Below are 22,477 nucleotides of genomic sequence, written 5' to 3'. Positions count from 1 at the left end.
AAGAGAGGAAGAGGAGGCGCAGTGTGGTACCCAAAGCAAAGTGAAGGGCAGGGATGTGCCTTTGTGATGGGTTGGTTGTTCTTTACTGAAAGGAAATGAGCCCATTGACTCCTCCACACATGCACTTGAAGTGCTGAGTGCTTTTCTTGGTCAGGTCCAAATGGGAAGCGTTGGCAGCGACTGGAAAACCACCTTCTGTTGGATTCCTATAGATCCCTGGCGCCTGCGCCTGTGTAATTGCATCTACGTTGGGGATGGGAGCGAAGGGGAAGGGGAAAGGAAAAGGGAAAGGAAGAGGGAAAGGGGAAGAGAGAAAGGGGAAAATGAAAAGGGAAAGGGGAAATGGAAAGGGAAAGGGAAAGGGGGAAAGGGAAAGGGAAAGGGGGAAGGAAAGGGGGAAGGAAAAGGGAAAGGGAAAGGGGAAGGGGGAAGGAAAAGGGAAAGGGAAAGGGGGAAGGAAAAGGGGAAGGGGGAAGGAAAAGGGAAAGGGGGAAAGAAAAAGGGAAAGAGGAAGAGGGAAAGGGGAAAATGAAAAGGGAAAGGGAAAGGGGGAAAGGAAAAGGGAAAGGGGGAAGGAAAAGGGAAAGGGGGAAGGAAAAGGGAAAGGGGGAGGGAAAAGGGAAAGGGGAATGGAAAAGGGAAAGGGGAAAAGGGAAGGGGGAAAGGGAAAGAAAAAGGAAAAAGAGGGAAAGGAAAAAGAAAAAGGGAATGGGGAAAGGAAAAGGAAAAGGGGAAAGGAAAAGGAAAAAGGGAAAGGCAAAAGGGAAAGGGGAAAGGGAAAGGGGAAAAGGAAGGATCATTTCTACTGGAGATGGACTTTGTTTTAAATAAAGAGCAGCTTAAATGCTTTAAATGTAAGTGCTTCACGAGTTCTTCAAGACATCAGGTCCTTGCTCTGGAGGGGACAATCTGAAGGGCTGGAAGGCAGATCCATGTTGTCTGTTTTTGCTTCCCTTTCTCTCCCTCAACAGCATGGGGAGAATAGGCTTAAAAGGGATTGAGCCAAAGATGCCTTCTCATTTCAAACAGCAAAACAAGCCCACTGCTAACAGCATGAAAGCGGTTTCCCTCCCTCCCCATCACCTTTGGCAGCTTTGTTCCTTGCCCCTCTGCAGGCACCAGCTCATGGAGAGGCTCCGGCTGCTCTGCACTGCTCCAGGGATGCAGAGAAGCCAAAAATCCCTGGATTCAGGTGGGATAACAGCTGCTTTGCATTAGTGTCTCCCTCTGGGGCTTCCCCTTTGTTTTTCTTCTTTCTCCTTGTTTCCTTTGCTCTCCGCTCACTCCTTTGGGATCGCAAAACACAGCCCAGGTTTTCCCTGTCTTTCAGTGTCCGTGTTTGTTTTCCTGCCTAATATATCCTCACCTCCAAAGTGAGTGCTGAAGCCAGGGGTTAATGGGCAACTTGGGAATAGCATGATCAAGGCCATACTTTTCCGCAGTGATCCTGCATGGCCCCAAGTCAGACCTGTAAACCCCAGATCTCACCTCACCCTCAATCCTGGAGGAATCTGAAGATGGATGAAGACATGGCCTTTAGCCTCCCTAATTTCACTTAATTCTAGTGTGGGATATGGGCTTTTTCCCTCAGATTCCATGGGATTTCCTTAAGATGCTCACATGGACCAGGCTTAAGTAGACTCAGTCTACTCATTCCTCATCACCTCGCTGCATCTTCCCCTCCATCCCTGCCTGTGTTCCCTGTCCTTCCCCTGTGTTTCTATAGCATATGGGGCTGCTTCTGGACAACACATGTCACAAAGAGCTTGAATTGTCTCTGTCATGAGGATGTGGTCCCTGTAATGACCATAATTTGGGATGATAGAGAGTTGCAGAGGCCAAAGCTGTGAATTAGCAAGCAAAAAGAGCTCATTCTATGCCACAGGGAGGGATATATTTAGGGTAGTTTCTCAGCTCTATATACCCCAAAGGCTTTTGATTCAGCAGCTCCCAGCATGTGTGGGAAGTCCTTTGCTTACAGGCTGCATTGAGCAGGGGGGTGTCGAAGTGAATGAAGGACATACTTAAGGGCTGGGGAAGATGTGCAGTCTTTAAGCATCAATAGCAGTTGCACACCGAAATGGGGTCCTGAGGGCGGCTCAGGATCAGAGCATCACTCAGCCAGCTCCAGCCATTCCCAATGGCCACCTGAAAGCATCTCAGCTGCGTTGCTGAATCCCTTTGCTCTCTATCTTTTAATGGAGAGCAAAAAAAGCAGCTGTTAGTGCAAATCATTCCCCTCACAGCCTTGTTCCTTCCATGCCCCCACAACAGCTTTTCCTTGAGGGCTTAATATTTCCAGCGCTGTCAATCCAACACCTCTCACCAGGATTAAATTCAGTTACAAGGGGATGGGGGGGAACTTGAAATAACAAATAATCAAGCCACATTAAATAACCCTTTGGGAGCCCATCCACCTCCCAGCCTTGCTTGGCTGGAGTTGGGATGAATTAGGCTAAACCCAAGCACAGCATCTTCCCCGGGAAGCTGTTTCCAAGGGCTTTACCTAGTTAAGGGTTATAATCTTTACCAGCTGCCTGGTGTACTCAGCTCTGAGGTGCTGACGTGGTCCTCGGCCCACAGACACCATCTCCCTCTCTCTGCCATCGCTTCCTTGAGGATTATACATCTACAGGAGCAAAAGGATGGGATGGAGACCTCCGGAATGATAGAACCCTGCTCCTGCCACCAGTCAGGAGGTGGGAGTTTGCGTGCCCTAATCCGTGGGCTTTGCTTGCCAGGTTGGAGCCGGCCGCACAGATTTGGCACTGATGTGTTGTGTAATTAGAGAGAACTCCTAAAGCAGCCCCAGCACCAACCCCCAGAGCAGCAGCAACTGTGGGAACGTGTCACTGTGCTGCCTGAGGAGGTGATGAGGGCAAGTTTAGTCTGGTGCAGGTCACCGGCGAGCACCAGCAGCACCAGGGGGTTGGCAGCGGCTCCTGCAGCGATGCTGGAGCTCGTTTCCATCACCCCACAGCAGCAAAGCTGCCCCGGCTCAGTCCTGACCCGGGGTTACCATCACTGACACGTCCTCAGCGCTGCCCGAGTCGGGAAAAGGCTTTTTTCTGCTTGGAAAGCAGGATTTATCCTGCTGGATTTGGGCAGGACCCAGCGCAGCCTCTGCTCTGCAGTTATTGTGATGGAGAGGTGACAGCATCTGTCATCCCTGCGCCACATCAGCATCTCATTCGGCATCCCCAGCCCCAGGTGAACATCCTCCTTTTCCCTGCGTTGCCCTTCCCAGTTTATCCCCCTCCATCCCAGAGGATGCACATTCTGCAGGACATGTGTTAGCAATTAGGTCTGTTTGTTCAACCTACGTCTGGTTTTGCTTTTGCCTCCTGGCAAAACCCACTAATAATAATAATAGTAATAATAATAGCAACAATAAGAGCAATGATAACAGCAAGGCAAGATCCCAGCCTTGGGAGCAGATCCACAGCCACGTGGAAACCCTGGACCAGAAAGACATGACCCTCGATGGTTTCTCTCCCTGATGTTACACAGTTGATGGTTCAAATAACCCCTGTTTTCTCAAGCTTCTTGGGTTTCAGCTTAGGACAAAGGCAAATAAACAGCTTTGCCATCGATCCCCAGGAGCAGGATGGAGTTTTCAGCTCATAAAGGCATTTGGGATGCGCTGCCATCAAGCCAGGGATGGGTTTGGAGCGAAGCACAAGTGGTTTGGCTGGAGCACCACAGGACACTCCTGTATTAAATCACTGCAAGAGTTCAGCACTTGCTCTGTGCGTTACCACAAGAGCTTCAGAGCCTGGATATCAACATGTCCCATCAGGAACACCTCATTCTGCTGTGCCACAGGGGTACAATCACTTTTCATGCCATTTGTACTGCTTAAGATGGAATTAAAGGTGTTTGGAGCGGAGCAGAGGTTGGTCTCATCCAGCATCTTTCTCCCAAGGTGGCCAAAAGGAGATGCATTGAGAGGAGCTTGGTGGGGACTCCTGGACACAACTCCTTGGCCTAAGGGGATGAGTCTCATTCCCACCTTCAATTCCCTGGGGTTTAGCCTTGTTTTAACCACAGCAAAGTTGAGGTTTGGAAGCTGCAGGTTTCCTTCCTGCAGGATCATTGTCCCATTGCATCCGTGTCCCATGCAGGGAAAAATGTAAGGATTCGCCTTATGTTATCTATCAGAGAAGACAAATTAACAGCCAAGGGAAGTGAAATACACGCTCTTCCAGTGTCACAGCACTGGGAACCATCACTGGCAGCATCTCCTGGCGCAGGGAAAAGCCACCCCTTTCCCTTGGATACTGCATATGATGCTCCCCATAATTTCTCTTGCATTAGGAAGCTATTCCTGCAGCTTCGGGCTTGATGTGGATACAGGACATCACCGGTATCCCCTCCCTGGTACCAGCTGGGGGTATTTGGCTCAATCCCATTAAGTCCTTTTGCTTCCCTACAGCAAAGCAGCCTGAGCCAACAGAGCAGGATTTGGAGGGTTCTGGCATCTATGCTCTGTTTCTTTCCAGGTAAATACTTGGGGCTGTTGTGGGGTTTTGTCTCTCTGGGTGATTGTTAAGGGCAGCTGGTGCTGGAGGAGCAAGGCATTGGGTTAACCTGGTTTCTCCTCCTCATCCAGGGAATAGCTCCACGGGATGGAAATTGCCCTCTCTGCCCTTTTTTGCAGCCAGAGCCTTTGGATGTATTTGGGCTGAAACTGAGCTTTCCTGTGGGAAAAGGCACAGGATATCAATCCTTTATGGCCCTGCAGGAACTGGTGGCGTGCCCCATGGAAAGGAAGGGGTTTATTTCACCGCTGGCACGGGTATAAGAGGAAAAGAGGGCTCTGACCCAGGGTGGTTGTGCTGGGAATGAGCAGGGATGTGTTCCGGGCACCAGCAGCTGTGCCAGCTCAGCTCATGGCTGAACCTAACCCTGCTTTTCCTGGACCATCCCAAGGTGATGTGGGAATGGGCTGTGACTAAGGCTTTGTCAGCACATGGAGCGGATGACTCCGGAATAGCACGTGTGTCCCAGACAATGGTATGCATGGACACGGGTTGTTCCAGGATGTGAGAGTGCTGTTCCAGTGTGCATTAACCCATTTAACTCTATATTGCTGTTATCCTAACAAAGAGCATCCTGATTCCAGGCTCAAACCAACCACCCTCATGCATTCAACATCTCAGTGCAGGGACTCAGCCACCATTGGGCTCCTTTGTTGCTGCCCATAACGCATCCTGTAGCAGAAGCAGGTCAGAACAACCCTCTTTGAGGCTTCAAGTGGGATAGCAATAAGAGATGCTCCACAGCCCCCAAGTAAAGGACTCGGGCACCACTGTGTGCCCTGGGGAGCCGTGTGGCTTTAAATACAGTTTATTTCAGGTTTGCTATCAGTATACATGGTATACACAGAGCAGCCAGTCCGAGTGGCATCTCCATCCTTTTGCTGCACACTTGGCAAAAGAACCGCACACAAAGAGTCCTTCCCCGCCCCATAGACAAGGCTGATGGGTTCTCAGTGGCTTGGAAACCATCTCTTGGGGTGGCGAGAGACAACAGGGCAGCTCCTCAGAGCTCTGTCCCCGAATGGAAGCTTGGCTATGCAGGAAAACCCTCTGGAATGGATCTGATGATGGAAATGGAGACTTGGAAGGGATTTGTTGGGGCATTGAATCCCATTCCCAGAGCAACCACAGCATCTGCTCCTGATGTGGTCTGGTGTGAGGCATCCCTGCCCGTGGCAGGGGGTTGGAACTGGATGATCTTAAGGTGCTTTCCACCCCAACCCATTCCATGACTCTATCAAGCAGTGTGGAGACCCAGAACCTTCCTGTGTTCAAAGGCACTATGTCAATCCGTGAGGATGGGTCCCCAGACGTTGTCATGAGGAGTTTGTAAGCTGATGGAAAGGTCTAGCAAGGGGATCCTTGTACTCCCTCTGTCCTTTTCCTTGTGATCTTCCTCCCTTTGCCCATAGTATTGGGGCAGAAGGGGCACAAGGCGTTTCCATGCTACACCTGCATGGGACTGAGCAAGCCTTTGGCTGCTGGGACAGCATCTTCTGCCTCCCCATCATCTCTGCATCCTCCCTATAGATCCTTCCTGCTGCTCCCAGTAACTGCATCACTCAATGCAGAGGCTCTGGCTTGCTCCCAGCCACAGCAAATGGGTTCAGAGGCACCTTCACCAGCGAGAAAGCGACATGTGAAGTGGTCCCTGATATGATCTGAGTGGAAGACCCAAGTGATGTGTAAATGGTCCCCTCCAGCTGCAATGGGCATGACCTGAGGTACAGAACAAGCCCTGCACCAAACCCTGGAGGGGGAAACTGGTTGTAGCGAGAGGCTCAAAGCCACCTCTTCCTCTGCATGTCCATACCCCACTGAGCCCCTTTCCAACTGGAGGGCAGTGGGCTCTCTGTGCACAGCAAACTGGTCCCATTAAGCAGTGAGCACCATTTCCAGAGCGGAGGACCAGTACCAGTGACTGGTGGGGCTGTGTCTGGCCCCATACACTACAGTACAGTTGCTTGGTTTGGGATGCCAGCTCCAATCTCAGCTCCAGAATGATCCCTTTTAGCCCTGAAAAGCTTCAGGCAGGTGGTTTAGAACCTGCCCTGGATCAGGGTGTGAAGGAGCATCCAGCTACGCACAGGATGCTCACACAGCCCCATCCCAAAGCACCATAGGAAACCCTCATCCAGGTGTGAGAGCCCACTGGGAATACTGCCGTCCCCGCTCCACCAGGTTTACATCCATGGGGATGGAGGGGGAAGGAAGGAGGTTAAAACAATACAGAGTTAAGCACCATAAAATCTACACTGGTCAGGTCATAAACAGGAGGAGAAAGACACAATGAAGCCACCACCTTCCAGCTTGGCCCAGGGATGCTGCTGGGGCTCAAAGGACCACCCTAGGCTGTGAGTCCTCACCAGTGGAAGCATCAGTCCCAGCACCTCGGTGGCTGGACAATGTCTTTTGCCATCATTGCATTGATAAATCCTTTTTGGTCCCATTGAGCATGAGTGTTGGGAGAGCCCAAGGAGGGGGGAGGTAGGCTGGGCCCTGGGAAGACAGGGGAGGCTTTGGCTGTGCAAGATAGGGGCATCCCCCTGTACTCGGATCCATCCCGGGCAGTGCTCCTCCTCGTTCCCATCCGTGTTTCCTTCCTGATCCCAGCCCCTGCCGATGGGTTTCCGCGTCATTCAGCAGCTTCGAGGTAGATGTTTGCTCCCCCTCTGTCTCCGAGCGACCTGGTCGGTGACTTCCCTCTCAGGCCCATGGGATGAGTGTGCTCGGTCCCTTTGGGTTTCCCCCGGTTTATTCCTTTCCCCCCCCTTGTTTTCTATGTGCTATGGACATCTCCCCCATCCCCAGCCGGAGGAGCACCATGCCCTTCCTCACACAGCACCCCTGGAACCAGCTCAGCACGGCCTCAAGGTGCAGAAATCCAGCTCCTGCGGCTTCCTACGGGAATTGCAGCTCTCCCGCGGGAGCAGGCGCCCGGTTGGGACCGAGCACTTCAGCGCCCGCCTCTTGAACCCTCGACCACAGCTTTTGGAGCAGGGGGACCAAGGTCCAGCATCCCACATGGGGCAGGGCTCCCCGCAGAGCCGGACCTCAGCCGGGCGCTGCGCAGCATCGCACTCGGCCGCGGGTTGCCCATAGGAGTCATGGCAAGCCACGGAGCGCTTCTGCATCCCATCGCCGCAGGTCACGGAGCACGCTTCCCATCCGCCCGCTGCCCACTTGTAGGAGGGGCGTTTGTAGCTCGGCCTCCCGCCATCCAAGCGGTTGGACAGGCTGAGGACGCTGTTGTTGAGGTCCGGCGGGGTCCTGCCCTCCTTCCTATAGGAGCCTTTGTCCTCCTTGCTCTCCTTGGGGAGGTAGAAGGAGTAGCGCACCCGCGGAGGGGTCATCTTCCCCACGGACAGCACCTCCAGGGTCAGGGGCTCCTGGATGGGTTTGAAGGCCTGGAGGCTCTCGACGGCGGTGCCGGTGCCGCTGTACCGCAGGACGCTGCCCTTCACCATGAGGTCCCTCTCCACCGCGGACACGATGAAGTGCCCATTGAGCAGGTACTTGCCCTGCCCGTTCTTCAGCGCCAGGTAGTTGTCATCGCTGATGAGCCCCTTGTAGCCCCGCTGCCTGATGTCGATGTTGGAGGCCCCCGCGGGGATGACCACCACGAAGTTGTAGCCATGCCTGGAAGGGAAGGGCAAGGGGTTAAGCAGGAGCACGTCCCATTGGGATGGGGTCTCAAGATCTTCCCACCCCATGGTTATCTCCTATGAAGCTCATTTGGAGTCTGCTCCTTACGCTGAGTTTCATGTAAGCTGAGCATACAGAAAGGTGCCTCAGTTCCTGTGGGTCAACAGAGTGGAGGTACCAGGGAGAACTCCATCATAAGCCAAAAGCAGGTTAAATGTGTCCTGCTTCCCCTGCAGAGCTGGCCGAGCTCTCCATGCACTGATGGGGACTGGCACCAGGAGGTTTTGCTCGGGATGAGCTTAGACCCATCACCATAGAATGGTTTGGGTTTGAAGGGACCTTCAAGATCATCTGGTTCCAACCCTCAACCATCTCCAAGACCTTCCTGCACCCAGTGGATGGGGAAGCACACGCGGTCACCGAACACTTACATGGGTTTGGTGAACAAGCCCGAGACCTTCTTGCAGCTCTTGTTGTCTCCTCCGCAGACACTGCACTTGTCAAACTTCTTCTTGGAGCCCAGCTTCCCATCACAACCCGCTTTGATGCATTTGCCCTGCACGCAGACCGAGGTGGAGTCTGGGGAGCAAGGGGTCCCATCCACAACCTGCACAAGCAAAACAACTGCTGCGTTTCCCTTTGCCACCCAGACCCATCCAAGGGGTCCTGAGGAGGTGCCAGCCAGCACCGCATCACCCTTTGCTCATGCTCTGCTTGGCACTTGGGATCGTTAGGGTCTCTGATGGCACTACGTCCCTTTACTCTGCTCTTCCCATTGCACTGGTGCAAAGGGAACACAGCTGTAATGGTCATCCTTTATCTCAGCACTGTGTGCATATCCCAGAGGCACCATTACAAGCCCCATAGAAGACCCTCCATGGACCAGCTCCGGCCATGGAAGAAGAAAGCAGGCACATCCAGGCTGATCCACTCCCTCACCTACCACAACTGCCCACAAAGCAAGGAGAAATCCTTCATTTCCAGGCACGCTGGAGCCATCCCACAGCCCTGATGGTGACCACGGGGGTCCCTCACCCACCTTGGGTGCCAGCACGTAGAAGTAACCGGTGCCATTGGCTCTGCAGATGAGTTTGCATTTATCCCGGGGGGAGACACCAGAGTATTTGGGGACCCAGGACACGGATGCGGTGAGGCGGTTGGTGCTGTGGCTGTATCCGTTGAAGGCCTCACACTGCTCCTCACGGAAGCTCTTTCCCGGCACTGGAAAAAGAAGTTGGATGTGCATGGGATTGGAGATCCCGGAGAAGCTGTGGCTGCCCCATCCCTGGCAGTGTTCAAGGCCAGGTTGGACACAGGGGCTTGGAGCAAGCTGCTCCAGTGGAAGGAGTCCCGGCCCGTGGCAGGGGTTGGAGCTGGATGAGCTTTAAGGTGCCTTCCAACCCAAACCATTCCATGCTTCTATGGAGCCCGGGCTCCAGGTTTGGGGGCTGTCAGAGGTCATGCAGGGAGCCAGGAGCGCGCGAGCCCTTACCTGCAGCAGAGCAGGGCTCCAGGTTGCAGGAGCGGTACTTGACGCGGATGCCCTCGCAGTAGGAGCCCCCGTTGGCAGGCACGGGGTGGGTGCACTCCCTCTTGGCCAGCTGCACCCCTCCACCACACGTCCTCGAGCACTGCCCATAGGGCGCCCACTTGGCCCAGCCACCATCCACCTGCGGGGATGCGGTGGGATGAGATGCTGCATCCCCGTTACCTCCAGCTCCATCCTGAGCAGGGGTTCTCAGCATCCCTTGGCAAGCAAAACCGCTGCCAGATACCCCAAACCCATTTGGGACTGGATGGAGCAGGGGCTTTCAGCATCCTTTCTGAAGCAAAACCCTTTCCAGTTGCTCCTAAACCCATTTGGGGCTGGATGGAGAAGCGCCTCTCAGCATCCCTTGGCAAGCAAAACCTCTTCCAGATGCCCCCAGACCCATCTGGGACTGGATAGAGCAGGGGCTTTCAGCATCCTTTCTGAATCAAAACCCATTCCAGTTGCTCCTAAACCCATTTGGGGCTAGATGGAGCAGGGGCTTTCAGCATCCTTTCTGAATCAAAACCCGTTCCAGTTGCTCCTAAACCCGTTTGGGGCTGGATGGAGCAGCACCTCTCAGCATCCCTTATTAAAGCAAAACACCTCCCAGATGCCCCCAGGCCCATTTGGGGCTCAACAGAGCAGGGTCTCTAAGCTTCCTTTTGCAAGCAAAACCTCTTCCAATTGCTCCTAACCCCATGTGGGGCCGGATGGAGCAGAGCATCATCCCTCCTTGCGCAACACGCGGTGCCCAAGCGACCTCCATCTCTTCGCACATCGTTGTGCCCCCAGCACCAGGAGGATCCCTCAGCCAAGCCGAGCCCAGGGTGACCCCAGGGGCCGGTGCAGGTACTCACCCTGTACTTACTGATGTTGTGCCTCTCAACGCAGGAGCCCTTGAGGCAGAAGCGCCCCTCACCGCAGCTCGTGCCGTCGGCCCAGGGGAAGTGCCGGGTCTGGCAGACGATCTGGCCCCTCGCCTTGCCCGTGCACCACAGCTTGGCGCAGTACTGCATGTAAGGGCAGGGCTTGGAGCCCACCCCGAAGGCCAGCTCGCACTGCTGGTTCAGGCTGTAGCTCGACCCGGGCAGGTCTTCGGGCAGCGGGATGGGCTTGGCGGGCTGGTCCAGCAAGCAGTCTCCTGCAGCGGGGAGGATGGGGAGGTCTGGGGGGTCCTGGGGGGTTGTATGGACCAGTGTGGGGATGGGCAAAGCTATCCCAACCCCGTGCTACCCCAGGGATGACCCAAGTGACTCGATCTCTGTGGCAGCCTCAGGTGGAATCATGGAATCAATCAGGTTGGAAAAGAGCGTTAAGATCATCAAGTCCAACCATTCTCCAGCGCTAACCCATGGCACTGAGGGCCTCGAATGCATGCATGTCATCTTCCAGGGATGGTGATCCCATTCCTTCTATCTCTGCAGAGTGGGAAGAAGAGCTGCTCCACAGCCCATCAACCATCCCCGGGCATGGATCCTGCTCCCTAGGGACAGGATACAGGTACGAGGGCTCACCATGGCCACTGTCGAGGAAGTCGGTGATGATGGCAGCGCTGCAGGCTGACCAGGGGTTGGCACGGTCGATCTGGATGAGGGTAGGGGACATCATGTGGTTGGTCTTCAGCCGGCCAAAGACCTCCTCACAGGCCTTCACATTGTCATGGGGCATGTTGAAGACATGGCCTGGGACAGGGATAAAGAGGGACAGCGTGAATGACGTGGCTTGGAACAGAGAGACAAGCTTCTTGCAATGGGGTAACGGAGTGGGGCAGAGCCTTGCAGTGATTGCAGGGGCTGGAGACCCATGGGGAAGGATGAGGCTCGGCACAAGCAGCAGGAGCTTGCAGGACCAGCACCATTCCTGCTGTCCCGGCTGCTTTGTGCATGTGGAAAGGAAGGGAAATGGCAAAGCGAAGGAAACTTCAGCGCTCAACCCCCTCCTTCCTCCTCTTCCTCCTCCCGCCGAGCACCACAAGTGTCTCCAGAGGTAGGTTCCTGTTGTTCCAGGCCTATGGGCATATCCCAAAGGATGCTGCAAGCCCAGCCCAGGTAGCAACCACAACAGCAAAGCCTTTTGCTTCCCCGACAGCTCTCTCCCAGCCGGGTCTCATGCCCCAAGGTGGAGTTTCCCCATCTCCAGACACCGGCTATTGTCTCGTCTTCCGGAGCAGGGTTATTTTGGAGCTCCTGGCATTCCTCCCGGCAGGAATCGGAGGGCAGGAGCCTTACCCAGCTCGTGGGCAGTGGTGAAAGCAGAGGGCAGCCCATCGTCCTCGATGACGGAGCAGCTCCGCTTGGGATCACACATGGTACCCACATCCGCCATCCCCAGCGTGTCGCACGTGGTGGCACCGCACAGGTCCTGCAGGGTATGGAGAAAAGGGATTATCCCCATGGGCAGCACCAGCATCGCTGCTCCCCAGCCCCAGCCCAGCCCAAGTATCCCATGGGGAGCTGATCCCAGACTGCAGCCCAAAGGGATGGGGACCACTGGGCGGGAAACCTCCATCCTGACCCCAACCAGGGTGCAATGGTGTGTTTGCATTCACCCTCATTGCGCACAGCATCCTCCCAGGCATCCTCAGTGACAGGTTTTCCCAGCCAACCAGCTCCTCTGCCCAGGGTGGAGGTGGTTTTGGGATCAGAGTCGTTGGAATGGAGTCATTCTGGCTCCATCCTTCAATGCGAGCTCAAGGACCAGACCCAGATGGGTGGATGGGAAGGCACTTGGCCTTGGTGCCTTGACCTGGGAGCTGACTCCTTTCTCAACCTCATTCCTGTACTTCTTCCTAGGAACAAGGAGCTCCTGGACTGGGTCCAGAGGTTCCCAAGGCTGTGGGAAGTGTTCCTGCCTCTCCAAGACACGTTGCAGCCATCCCAAGCGCCGCTGATGGAAGAACAAACCATCAAGGATGACCAGATCCCATGTAAATGCTGCTGGGACAGAGGATGGGAAGGGTCTCATCATCAGTGGATCTCCCCTTCTTCATGATCCAAAGGTGCTTGTGCCAATTAAAGGCCCATTTGAGGATGCAGCCTGGTGAAAGCCTAGGTGCTGGGGTCTGATGGGGATGGAGCATCACCCGCATCCCTCAGTGCAGTCCCAGTGGGGCTGGGAGCTGCCATGGAGGCCACGCAGGAGGCAGGGAGCTGCTTTCCACATGAAAGGGAAACGTAAGGGACTCTCTGGGCTATAAATAAGAGTGATTCATGCTCGGTGCTCCCCGGCCAAGGCGCTGCTTGAAACCTCACACGAGCAGCTCTGCCAGCGTTTCCAGTGAGGATTCCAAGCTCAGGCAGGTTCAGCCGTGGGTAAAGAACAGTCCCGATGGCTCCAGAGAGCCCCAGATGGCTTTAACAGGAGTCAAAGTGGCCACGGAGCCGGGAGGCACAGTCCAGGCTGTGATCCGTGGCTCTGGGTGGAAAACCTCATTGTACAAGGTTCAGGTCTTGCTCTGCATCCACGATCCCACCACCCATCAACGCACAGGGACAAGTTGGTGGCATCCTGAATCCCAGGTGGCTTAAATGGGGCTGGCAAGCCTGATGCAGGGTTCCTCGTCCTAAGGAACCGGGGTGTTGCCATGCTGAGCATCACGCCAGGGATGCAGCTTGCCCAAGCTGGGGCTTTGGGGTGATGCTGGGTCCAAATAGGTGACATAGCACCACAAGGAAGGGGTGATGCACTCACAGCTCCCTGCTCTTTGCATTGCTGCTGGAGCAGCGAGGTTTTGGCTCCTGGCCCATCACCTGCACTGACACACGGACCCACTTCTCCTGCTGCTGTGGGGTACATGGAGAGCAGCTCTTAACAGGGTGTTCCCCAACCCCAAGCTGCAGCCTCCTGGGGCAGCATCTCTGGGTGCTAATAAGGGGTCCTGATCCCCCCAGAACACATCCTCCTGCTTGCAGGGGTGCGGGATGGGAGGCAACACAAGGATGGAGCTGTGGAGGGGAGCGGAGAGGAGCTCCAGAGGTTTAAGGTGGGACAGCAGCAGGCAAAGGAACAGCTCTGCCTTGAGTTCACTGTCACTGATGCCCCCCCGCTGCCAGCCCAAAGACAGGGGGGATGCTCAGTGCCCCAAGGGCAAGCAGCTCCCTGGGACTCTCCTGCCATCCTGACCTTCCCCTGTGGGCACTTCCAAGGCTTTTCTTCATCCCCTTGGGAACATCCCGAGATGTTCTGCAGGTCAGATGGGAGGGATCCCTGTGCACTGATTCACCTCCACAGAGGGACCACTCTCCCTGTCATGGGAGCTTCCCACGTGCATCCAAAGCAACCACCAACAGGCTGAGCCTTGAACACAGGATTCCCGGTTCAGATTCCAAGATGTTCCTTAGTCCATTTGGTCCAAGATGTTCAGCTGGTGGGACATGGAGGATCAGGATGGGTGAGAAGCCCTTTGCTGTGGTGTGTGATGCTGTTTCCAAGAGGCAGGAATGCAGTTGGAGGCTCACAAAGGAAGGTCCCAGGGCCATGGCTGTTGGTAGATGTGCACCCATCAGGACTGAGATCCCAAAATCCACAATCCAGCACGGGTGACGTCGGGATGGAGCAGAGCCAAGCGGGAGAGGACAGCCCCATTGAAACAACTGGAAGCTGCCTATCAACAGGGCTGGAGGTGAAACTTAAGTCGGGGGCTTTTGTAACAGCTTTTTGGCAGGGAGCGATGCATTGGGGTGTCAGGGGACCACAGATGGATGCACTCAAGGAAGGCAGATGTCTCCTCTGCACTGAGCTTGCCTTGGGATTTCAGGAATGGCTGGGTTAGCAATGTATAAGGAATGCAGCCCGGCCGTGATCCACAGCCTTGGAATCACTGGGATCAAATGTGACCCATGTGTGGCTCCAGTGACCTCCCTGGGTTTCCATCAGGGATGGAGCTGTTTGCAGCCACCCCGCTCCAGCAGGCTGGGGTTTGACCCTGCCTGTGCTCCAGTGGGATTTACAGCTGGATGGAGGACGTGGTCCCTGCCCAGGGACAAGGAGGATGGACAGGATGAGGTCTCCCATCATTCCTGCTCCAGGAATGCGCCGGTGCCAGGGTAGGAGCAGCTGAACTAAACTGGATGCTGCATCCTTCGCACCCACGAGTGCTTGACCTGGAAAGGCCCTGTTGTTGAGGGGAGTTCCTGACCTGTCCCTCATCCTAAAACATCCGGGCAGGGATTGTCACTGCTTCCATGTCACCTGGTTCAATCCAGGACGGATAACGGAGCTGCCCCATGGTGCTGCAGAGCCCATTCCAAAGGTGAGGAAAAGGCTGTTTTCCCATGGCGGAGGCGGGGGACACCCTCACCTCTCCCCTTGCAAGGTCTGCAAGCACTGGCTCTGTCTCTGGTGCTCTCCTTCCAGCCCTGAGCGAGGTCCATGCGGAGCAGCCAGCACGCAGGAGAGCTCCAGGTTCTCAGGAGGACCTCGCATGAGTCACAGGAAGCAGGGAGAGGTGGGATGCTTCACCGCGAGCAATTCCCAGCCAAGGACGGGGAATCAGGGCCATGCTCCTCCTCTTCTGGGCTCACACCCCCTGTTTTGGGGTGGCTGCTGCCTGTGCCAGAGCCGCCGGGGCTCCTGCCAGGAGCCTGGGGATGGAGCAGCAGGGTTCTGCCCATGGGGACAACCTGCATCTGCGCACCCCTTGGCCTCACTCAGCCCCCTGCCAGCGCCGCTGGTCCAAACCTACCCGCAGGACAGCAAGGGCTGGCTCTAGCGGGCTTGGTCCACACCGCCCCAGCACCATAAGGATCCATTGGGAAAGGGGGGTCAGCCACAAGTGTGCAGTAGAGGTGGGATGAGGTGGCAGGGGCATGGTGTGGGGCTCCTTGAAATGGAGGGGGCAGCACCTCTGGGTCACCCCCCCCCCTTACACCCACCTGCTTGGTGAAGAGGATGGCGGTGTCCCAGTACTCGGGGTGCTTGTCGCTGACCTTGTTCCACTTCTTCTGCCAGGCACAGAAGTTGCGGAGGGTGAGGGCTGCATTCCCGGTCACTTTGGGCCCTTTGTCATCCTGCCCGATGAGGAGGAACTTGACCACGGAGATCTGGATGGGGTTCCGGATGCTGGGGTGCTTGTAGAGGCGGGCGGCCGTGGCCATCAGCGTGAGCAGGTAGTGCTGGAGATCGTCCCCATGGAACTTCACCATCGACTCGTCAGCCACCACCAGCGTCTCCACGTACCGGGGCACCGAGGCAAAGCGCTTGGCCCGGCCCCCTTTCCCCCCTCCGCGTCCCCGGTACTTATCCAGCGCCTGCAGCACGCCGGGGGTGAGCCCGGAGCCCACGGCGCAGCGGGATGCTCCGGCCCCGACGGGGCGGCCGGGGCTGCGGCGCTGCAGGCGATGCTCCCCCCCCGCTGCGCCCGCGGCCAGCGGGCTGATGATGTACTCGGCTCCTCGGTAGCCGAAAGCCCCCCGGAGCCCCCCGCAGAGGCTGAGGGCGGCGAAGGACTCCCGGTCTGCGTTGACATCCCCTGAATAGAAGCAGTGCCGGAGGGCAGGGCCGGGCCGAGCGGCGGCCCCCAGGTAATGCGCGGCGAAGGCGGGCGCGATGAAGTGGGCATCGGGGGTGAGGTGGAGGTAGAAATCCTCCCCGAAAGCCGAGAGCTGGAAAACCACCGCCTGCCCGCCCCGGGGCGGCTCGGCCGGCCCCCGCCTGAAGTAGGATCTGCCGTTGATGTCCGGGTCCAGGCGGAGCGGGGTCACCACCTCGGTGTCGTCCAGGGGCAGGCTCAGCCCCGGGGCGCCCAACAGCAGCAGCGGCAGCAGCGGCAGCATCGTCCCGGCGGGATCACATCGGGGGTCAGGGAGCGGAGGAGGGGGGGGATGAAGCGGATCGGGCCCCCCCTTCCTTCCTTCTGTTGGATGGGGCCGTGCGAGCCGCCTGCCCCGCCGGTACCTGCGGTGCGGGGCGCGGAGCGGTTTTATGCGGGCGGACGGGGCGGGAGAGCGGGCGGAGCGGAGCGGGAGAGCCCGGAGCAGCGGGGCCGGCAGAGCCGAGCTCCGCCCGGGGCGGGACCGCAGCGGGTGGGATGGGATAGAGGGGGGGGAATGGGATGGGATGAGGTGGGATGGAGGGGATGTGATGGGCTGAAGTGAAATGGGATGGCTTGGGAGGGTAGGGCGGGATGGGATGGGGTCGAGGGGGGAAATGGGATAAGGGAGGAAATGAGATGGGATGGGCAGGGATGGGATGAAATAGGATGGGATGGGGGGGGTCGGATGGCCTGGGAAGGTAGGATGAGATAGCATGGGATGGAATGGGGGAGATGACATGGGATGGGGGAATAGGATAGGACAGAATGGGATAAGGGAAATGGGATAGGATGGCATGGGAGGGTGGGAGGGTGGGATGGGATGGGGCATGGGATGGGATGGGATGGGGGCGTGGGATGGGATGGAATGAAATGGAATGGGACAGAGGAGTGGGATGGGGATGTGGGATAGGACAGGAATGTGTGGTGGGATGGGATGAGGGGGTGGGATGGGGACCCTCTTCACTTGTATTCTTGTGGTACCAAAGGGGATCCTGCAGCCCACAGGGATGCTCCCATCTGCCAGGCTCCCTCCTGCTGCTCCTCACTCATGCTCCAGACGAAGGGGTGGGATGAAGCTCTGTGCCCCCCCCTCAGCAAGGAGGAGGCTGTGGTCAGGATAGGGGTGTGCAGGGAAGTTGGAATTCCCCTGCTCCATGCTGGTTTGGGACAGTTCATTGCAGCCCCATCTTTTGTGCTTCCAGACGGGGTGTCCATCAGAACAGCGCTTGGGACCAGGAAGGATGCAGGGGAAGGTAGAAAGATGAGGGGTTTTGGGGAGCAGGACCACTAAAAGGAGAGCAGTGAAGAGCCCTCAGTAATGGTCTGTGGCTGAGGAATAGGTTTATGGGCAGCAATAAGCAGTGCCAGTGCTTCCCCATGCTGTGATTTGCTTGGCCGTGTGCCCTGCAGCTCAACCTGTGACCCAAGGTGATCATCTGGGCTCGGTGAATCCGGGGTTTTGTTTGGATCCCTGTGCCCAGGGATGTCGATAGGACCACAAAGAGAAAACGGGCAGCACAGGGAGAGGACTCAACCTTGAGCATCTTGAGGTGCCAGGAGGGAATTTCTCCTGGATCAGCTGGGATCAGGCGGGAATCACCTACCCAAAGACAGAGCTCTGATTGCAAGCCAAGACTGTGTGCTGCCTGTGGGGAGCAGAAAACCTGCTGAGTCTATGGGGCACATATTGCCCTTAGGGCTCACCCTTTACCAGACAAGAAGGGAGGCACATTTGTGTTCCATTTATCCTCCAGCTCAAGGACGTGATGGGATTTTCCCAATCCCAGTCACTGGGAAGGACCCAGACCAAGCCCTGGAGCTGTCCCAGGATTGTGGCATCTTCATGGCACATCCCTCCCAAACCAGGGTAGGCAAAGGGGATATCTCTGTTGTGTCTTCTGCAACACAAAGGGGAGATCACAGGAACCAGCCACAGGAGGAGGGTGAGGGCCAGGTGGGAGCAGGCAGGTCCCTTCTTTAGGGGTCTCCACAGCCCTTTCTATCGGCACAAAGGAGCAGGACCAAGAGAACACCTTGGTCTCACTCCACATCTTTCCAGGTGCTTGGGGATGAAGCTGGCCACTCTTCAGCCCCCTGCAGTTTGCCTGGATCTGATGGGAATGGGATAGATACAGGTGATCTAAAGGGAAGCACACAGTAAGCAGGGAATGGAGATGGAAGATGCCTTTGGACCTCACCAAACAGCTACGGATGAAGGTATATCAAGGTAAGTTTGGCTTCTACTTTGATTTTTGGCTAGAAAACACTTTAAGGTAAACCCTATCTCAGCCAGGTTTAATCTATAGCTCACCCTGATCCTGAAATGCCAGTGTGAGCTGCTCTGCAGTGTGGACACTCCTCCTACCTTCACCTCTGGGGCATGATGAGAAGTTCTCCTCTTTCATCACTGTTGCCATGCCATTTAGAAATAAAAGAGGAGCAAAAAACCACCCCCAAACCCTCCCTTATTTCCTGGATATTCCAGATCATGAAAGAAACAGCATTAAATAGACCATATCTCCAGGCCAGAGGCAGAGTGGGAAGGCTGCAGGCAGAGGAAAGCTGGCGTTGCAAGCCCTTCACTTGTCTTTGTCTGGAAGGTTGGCAGATCAGAGGCCTGGGCTCTCACCCAAAGGTTCAGGCTGTGCTCTCCCAGCTCCGAACCATATGGGCAAGGAAGGAGGATCCTCTCCAGGGACTGAAGATGAGTCAAAGCGAGTTGTTAGGGCAGCTTTCCAGGAAAGAAAGGCTTGGAGAATAAAAGCTGGCTGGGTCTGGATAGGGTCAGTGAGGGCGAGATGCACAAGAAACCCCAGCACGTCAGGGCTGTGTAACCTAAACCCTGCGCCATCCTTGGTCCAGGAAGATGCTGAGTTTCATTAGATTCGGTCTGGCTCTGATGACAGTGACTGGATGCTCTGCCTCGGGTTTCCCATGCAGCAGGGATGGCAGCAGCATTTTACCTGCCCCGTGAGAGAGGATCTGAGATTTAAATGTCTTCAAGCACACCTGCAACACAACAGGAACCAAATCAGCCTGTTCCCCCCATGCAGAGGTGAGGCACAGAAGGATCCCTGTGCATCATCTCATGGCTCCTGCAGCAGGAGCATCTCTGCTGCCTCCTCTCTTGGTCCTGACACATGTCATCTCTGGCATCAGGGCTTCGATATGGCAATAGCAAGGTATGCGGAAAGTAGATGAGCTCTAAGGTCCCTTCCAACCCAAACCAACCTGTGATTGTATGATTCTATGACACAGAAATCATCCCAGACTCCCCTCTCTCATCACCTGCCTGAGACAGGGTCCATCCTTGATTGATCCACTTTATGGGATGCTCATTTTGGAGATGCATAAAGCAAAAGATGCAGGGAGACACCAAGGGAGAAGCTGCAGACCTGGATAAGCCTGAAAGGTTGTCAAAAGGATGCAGAGAAGCAGCTCCCCAAGGAGCCCAAAGCCTGGGGGGATTTGGAAATAGGATTTAAGCCTGGATTTTGGAAAGCCATAAACCTGCTTTCCTTACAGACACACCTGCAGCGGAGCTCCAAACCCACCCTGAAGCAAGGTTGCCCTCTGGTGAGACTTCATTGCTCTGCAAATCGAGGCATGAAAGGTAATTGCGACTGATTGCGTTACACATCAAAATGAGATTAAGAATGGAGGATCCATATGGAGGTGCCTTAAAAGGGTTTGGAAATCAGAGGTAGAATCCTTTAAAATCAAGGCAAATCAAATCACAGCCTTTTACTCTTGATGCACCTGGCTTATGGTGCACGACTACCTAAGCTTGTCTACAGCAACAGGTTCTGGAGGTGGCACATTCAGCTGCTAAATCGAGACCCTGCCTTAGGAATAGCTCTTTCCTAAGAGAAAGTAATAGCTCTAATAGCAGGAATAGCTCTTTCCTCAGCCTAAAACTCTGATTTCCCCACATTTAAAGCATCCAGTGGGAATTACGGTTTTCCCACAGCATCACCCTCAGCTGCCAATCCTCTTGTGCTGTTGACGCACATCCCCAGGGATGGGATGCTGCACTTGGGGAAGCTCATACAGTGCATTAAGAGGAAGGAAAACCCCTCTATTTAAGGGGTTTGGGGGTACCAAAGGCTAAATAAGCACCACTTCTAAGGCGGGGAGGCCCTCTTGTGGCTGCAGCGGTGCAGTGCAGTGATTCCCGATCGATCCTGGGATTTTGCCATGTAACTCACTTCCCAGTTGCCCCCTGCTCCAAATCAAGCCCCAAATCTCAGGCAAATATAAGGCAAGAAATCCTTTCCTCGAGCCTCACTTGCCATCCTTGCAGCTAAGATGGTTCTACTGAAGGTAAATTGGAAGCATGCAAGGCCAGGGCTGTGATTTGAAGCTCAGGTGCTTTCTGGCAGAGATTTCTTCCCATTTGCTGCCTTCAAAAGGAAAGCTAATGGAATTATGCCCCTTTCTGCCATCAGGTGGGTTTGGTGCTGGCTGCAGCACCCTTCACTCTCCTGTTGCTGCCGCAGGATCTGCTCCAGGGCAGCCAGCTCGCAGGGATGGATGTAGGATTTCCCTCATAGGGAGGCACTGACATCTAGCGGTGACATTTATTGAGCCTGTAGCTGCTGGTAAATGCTTATCCCAAAGGTTTTCCGGGGGCTGAAAGGAGGGAATAGCTGAAACAAAGAGGGGAACGGCTACACCATCAGCCTGGCACTGCAGATTGGGATGTGATGCCATTCGCAAGGCAAGGAGGGCACAGCAAAGCATCACACAGAGCCCTGAAACGGGGCAATCTCAGTGCTGCAGGGCAGGAACAGCGAATGCAGCGTGGGCCTCATCCCGGGAGCCGAAATTCCCTGGGCAATGGGTGCCAGGCTCAGTCCTTCGGGAAGGATGCAGGAGGGAGCTGCTCGCTGCATGGGTCTGCAGAGCTGGGGATGGGGGGCAGACGTTTGCAAGCTGGGTGATCAAAGGGGACTTTAAATCACAGCGAGTGGGGAGTTAATGGCTTCCACATGCTCAGACAGCCCCTTAGAAACGAGAGGAGCACACTCTGGGCTGTAAGTGGGGTTTGGTGGCAGCGGGTCCTGCAAGGGAGTGAGAAACCAGGTTGGATGTGGCTCCGAGCAACCTGCTCTAGTGGAAGGGGTTGGAACTGGGTGAGCTTTAAGGCCCCTTCCAACCCATTCCATGTTTCTAAGCAGGAACCCCCCAAAGCCTTGGGGTGCTTTGGATGTTATTGCATCCCCGCATCCCTTTGTGCTGGTTTACGAAGAGCCCAGGGAGGCCACGAGCAATTCCAGCTCCTGTTTGCGGAGCGGAGCCGCTAATGGAAACCAGCAGCGCCTTCAAGCCAGGATGCAAGCGCGTCCTCCGGGATCAAAGGGGTAGCTCCGAGAGCGGAAAGCCGGGAATAAATTGCATCCTGTTGGAGAGACGGGCCCTGTGCCGCCTGCAGCCTTCACCTGTCCTAGGTCAGAGCAGGGGCACCACCGCAGCATGGGATGGGTTGGAAGGGACCTTAAAGCTTATCTGGTGCCATGGGCAGGGATACCTTGGACACTGGCAGGGATGGGGCAGACACAGCTTCTCTGGGTACCCTGTGCCAGCGCCTCAGCACCCTCACAGGGAAGAGCTTCCTTATATCCCATCTCAATCTCCCTTGTTTCAGCTTAAAGCCATCCCCCTTTCACTACACAGACCCAACCACACCGTGAACGGGGCTGCTTTTTACCTTTATCCCTATTAATCTCCCTATTTGCCCCCCTCACATGGTCACAAACCACGCTTTAAAAAGCAAAGTAACCAGAGCCCTGGCCCAGGGCAGTGCTGCTATTTAGAGCCAGGGCTGTGTTTACTACGTAGGTAGGGATGTGGCTTTTAAGTGGAGATAATAATAGAGAGGCAGATGTAAATCCATGCTGGAGCAAGGGGAGAGCAGCGTTTCTCCCTGCGCCCTGCTGCTCAGCTGTGGCTGGGTTCTGGTTTCCCAGGAATCCCGAGGTGCCAAATGCTGCTTTATCCTTTTGGATCTTCTTAGGATTAGGGGAAGGGAAGGAAAATAAAGGTTTAGAGGAGCTGGTCCTTGGGCTGGCACCCACAGCAAGGTTAAAGGAGCCCAAACCCAGTCCTGAGCATCCGCTACTCCCTGGAAAAGGTTAGAAAATGAGGGTATGGAGCAGGATGAACTCCTTCAAGGGTATCCTGGGGTATCTCCGGGGCACAAAGGGCATTCCAGAGGCCAGGAATCTC

At 55.6% G+C, this 22,477-nt stretch overlaps 1 protein-coding gene across 1 annotated transcript; it reads right to left on the bottom strand.

Moving 5' to 3' along the window:
- Positions 1–7,399: 7,399 nt before the first annotated feature.
- On the bottom strand, positions 7,400–16,490 carry ADAMTS15 (ADAM metallopeptidase with thrombospondin type 1 motif 15; the record flags this gene model as incomplete). The annotated part of the gene is made up of 8 exons (XM_080631531.1): positions 7,400–8,180; positions 8,618–8,793; positions 9,226–9,407; positions 9,679–9,856; positions 10,575–10,858; positions 11,232–11,399; positions 11,946–12,078; positions 15,591–16,490. The coding sequence occupies 8 exons, from the start codon at positions 16,488–16,490 to the stop codon at positions 7,400–7,402; spliced, it is 2,802 nt and encodes a 933-aa protein (XP_080487657.1).
- Between the last annotated feature and the right edge of the window lie 5,987 nt (positions 16,491–22,477).

Source organism: Psittacula echo (assembly GCF_963264785.1).
Source record: "Psittacula echo genome assembly, chromosome: 18".
NCBI classification, from domain to species: domain Eukaryota; kingdom Metazoa; phylum Chordata; class Aves; order Psittaciformes; family Psittacidae; genus Psittacula; species Psittacula echo.
The sequence above is the reverse complement of the archived record's forward strand: the minus strand, read 5'-3'. Positions and strand labels throughout refer to the sequence as shown.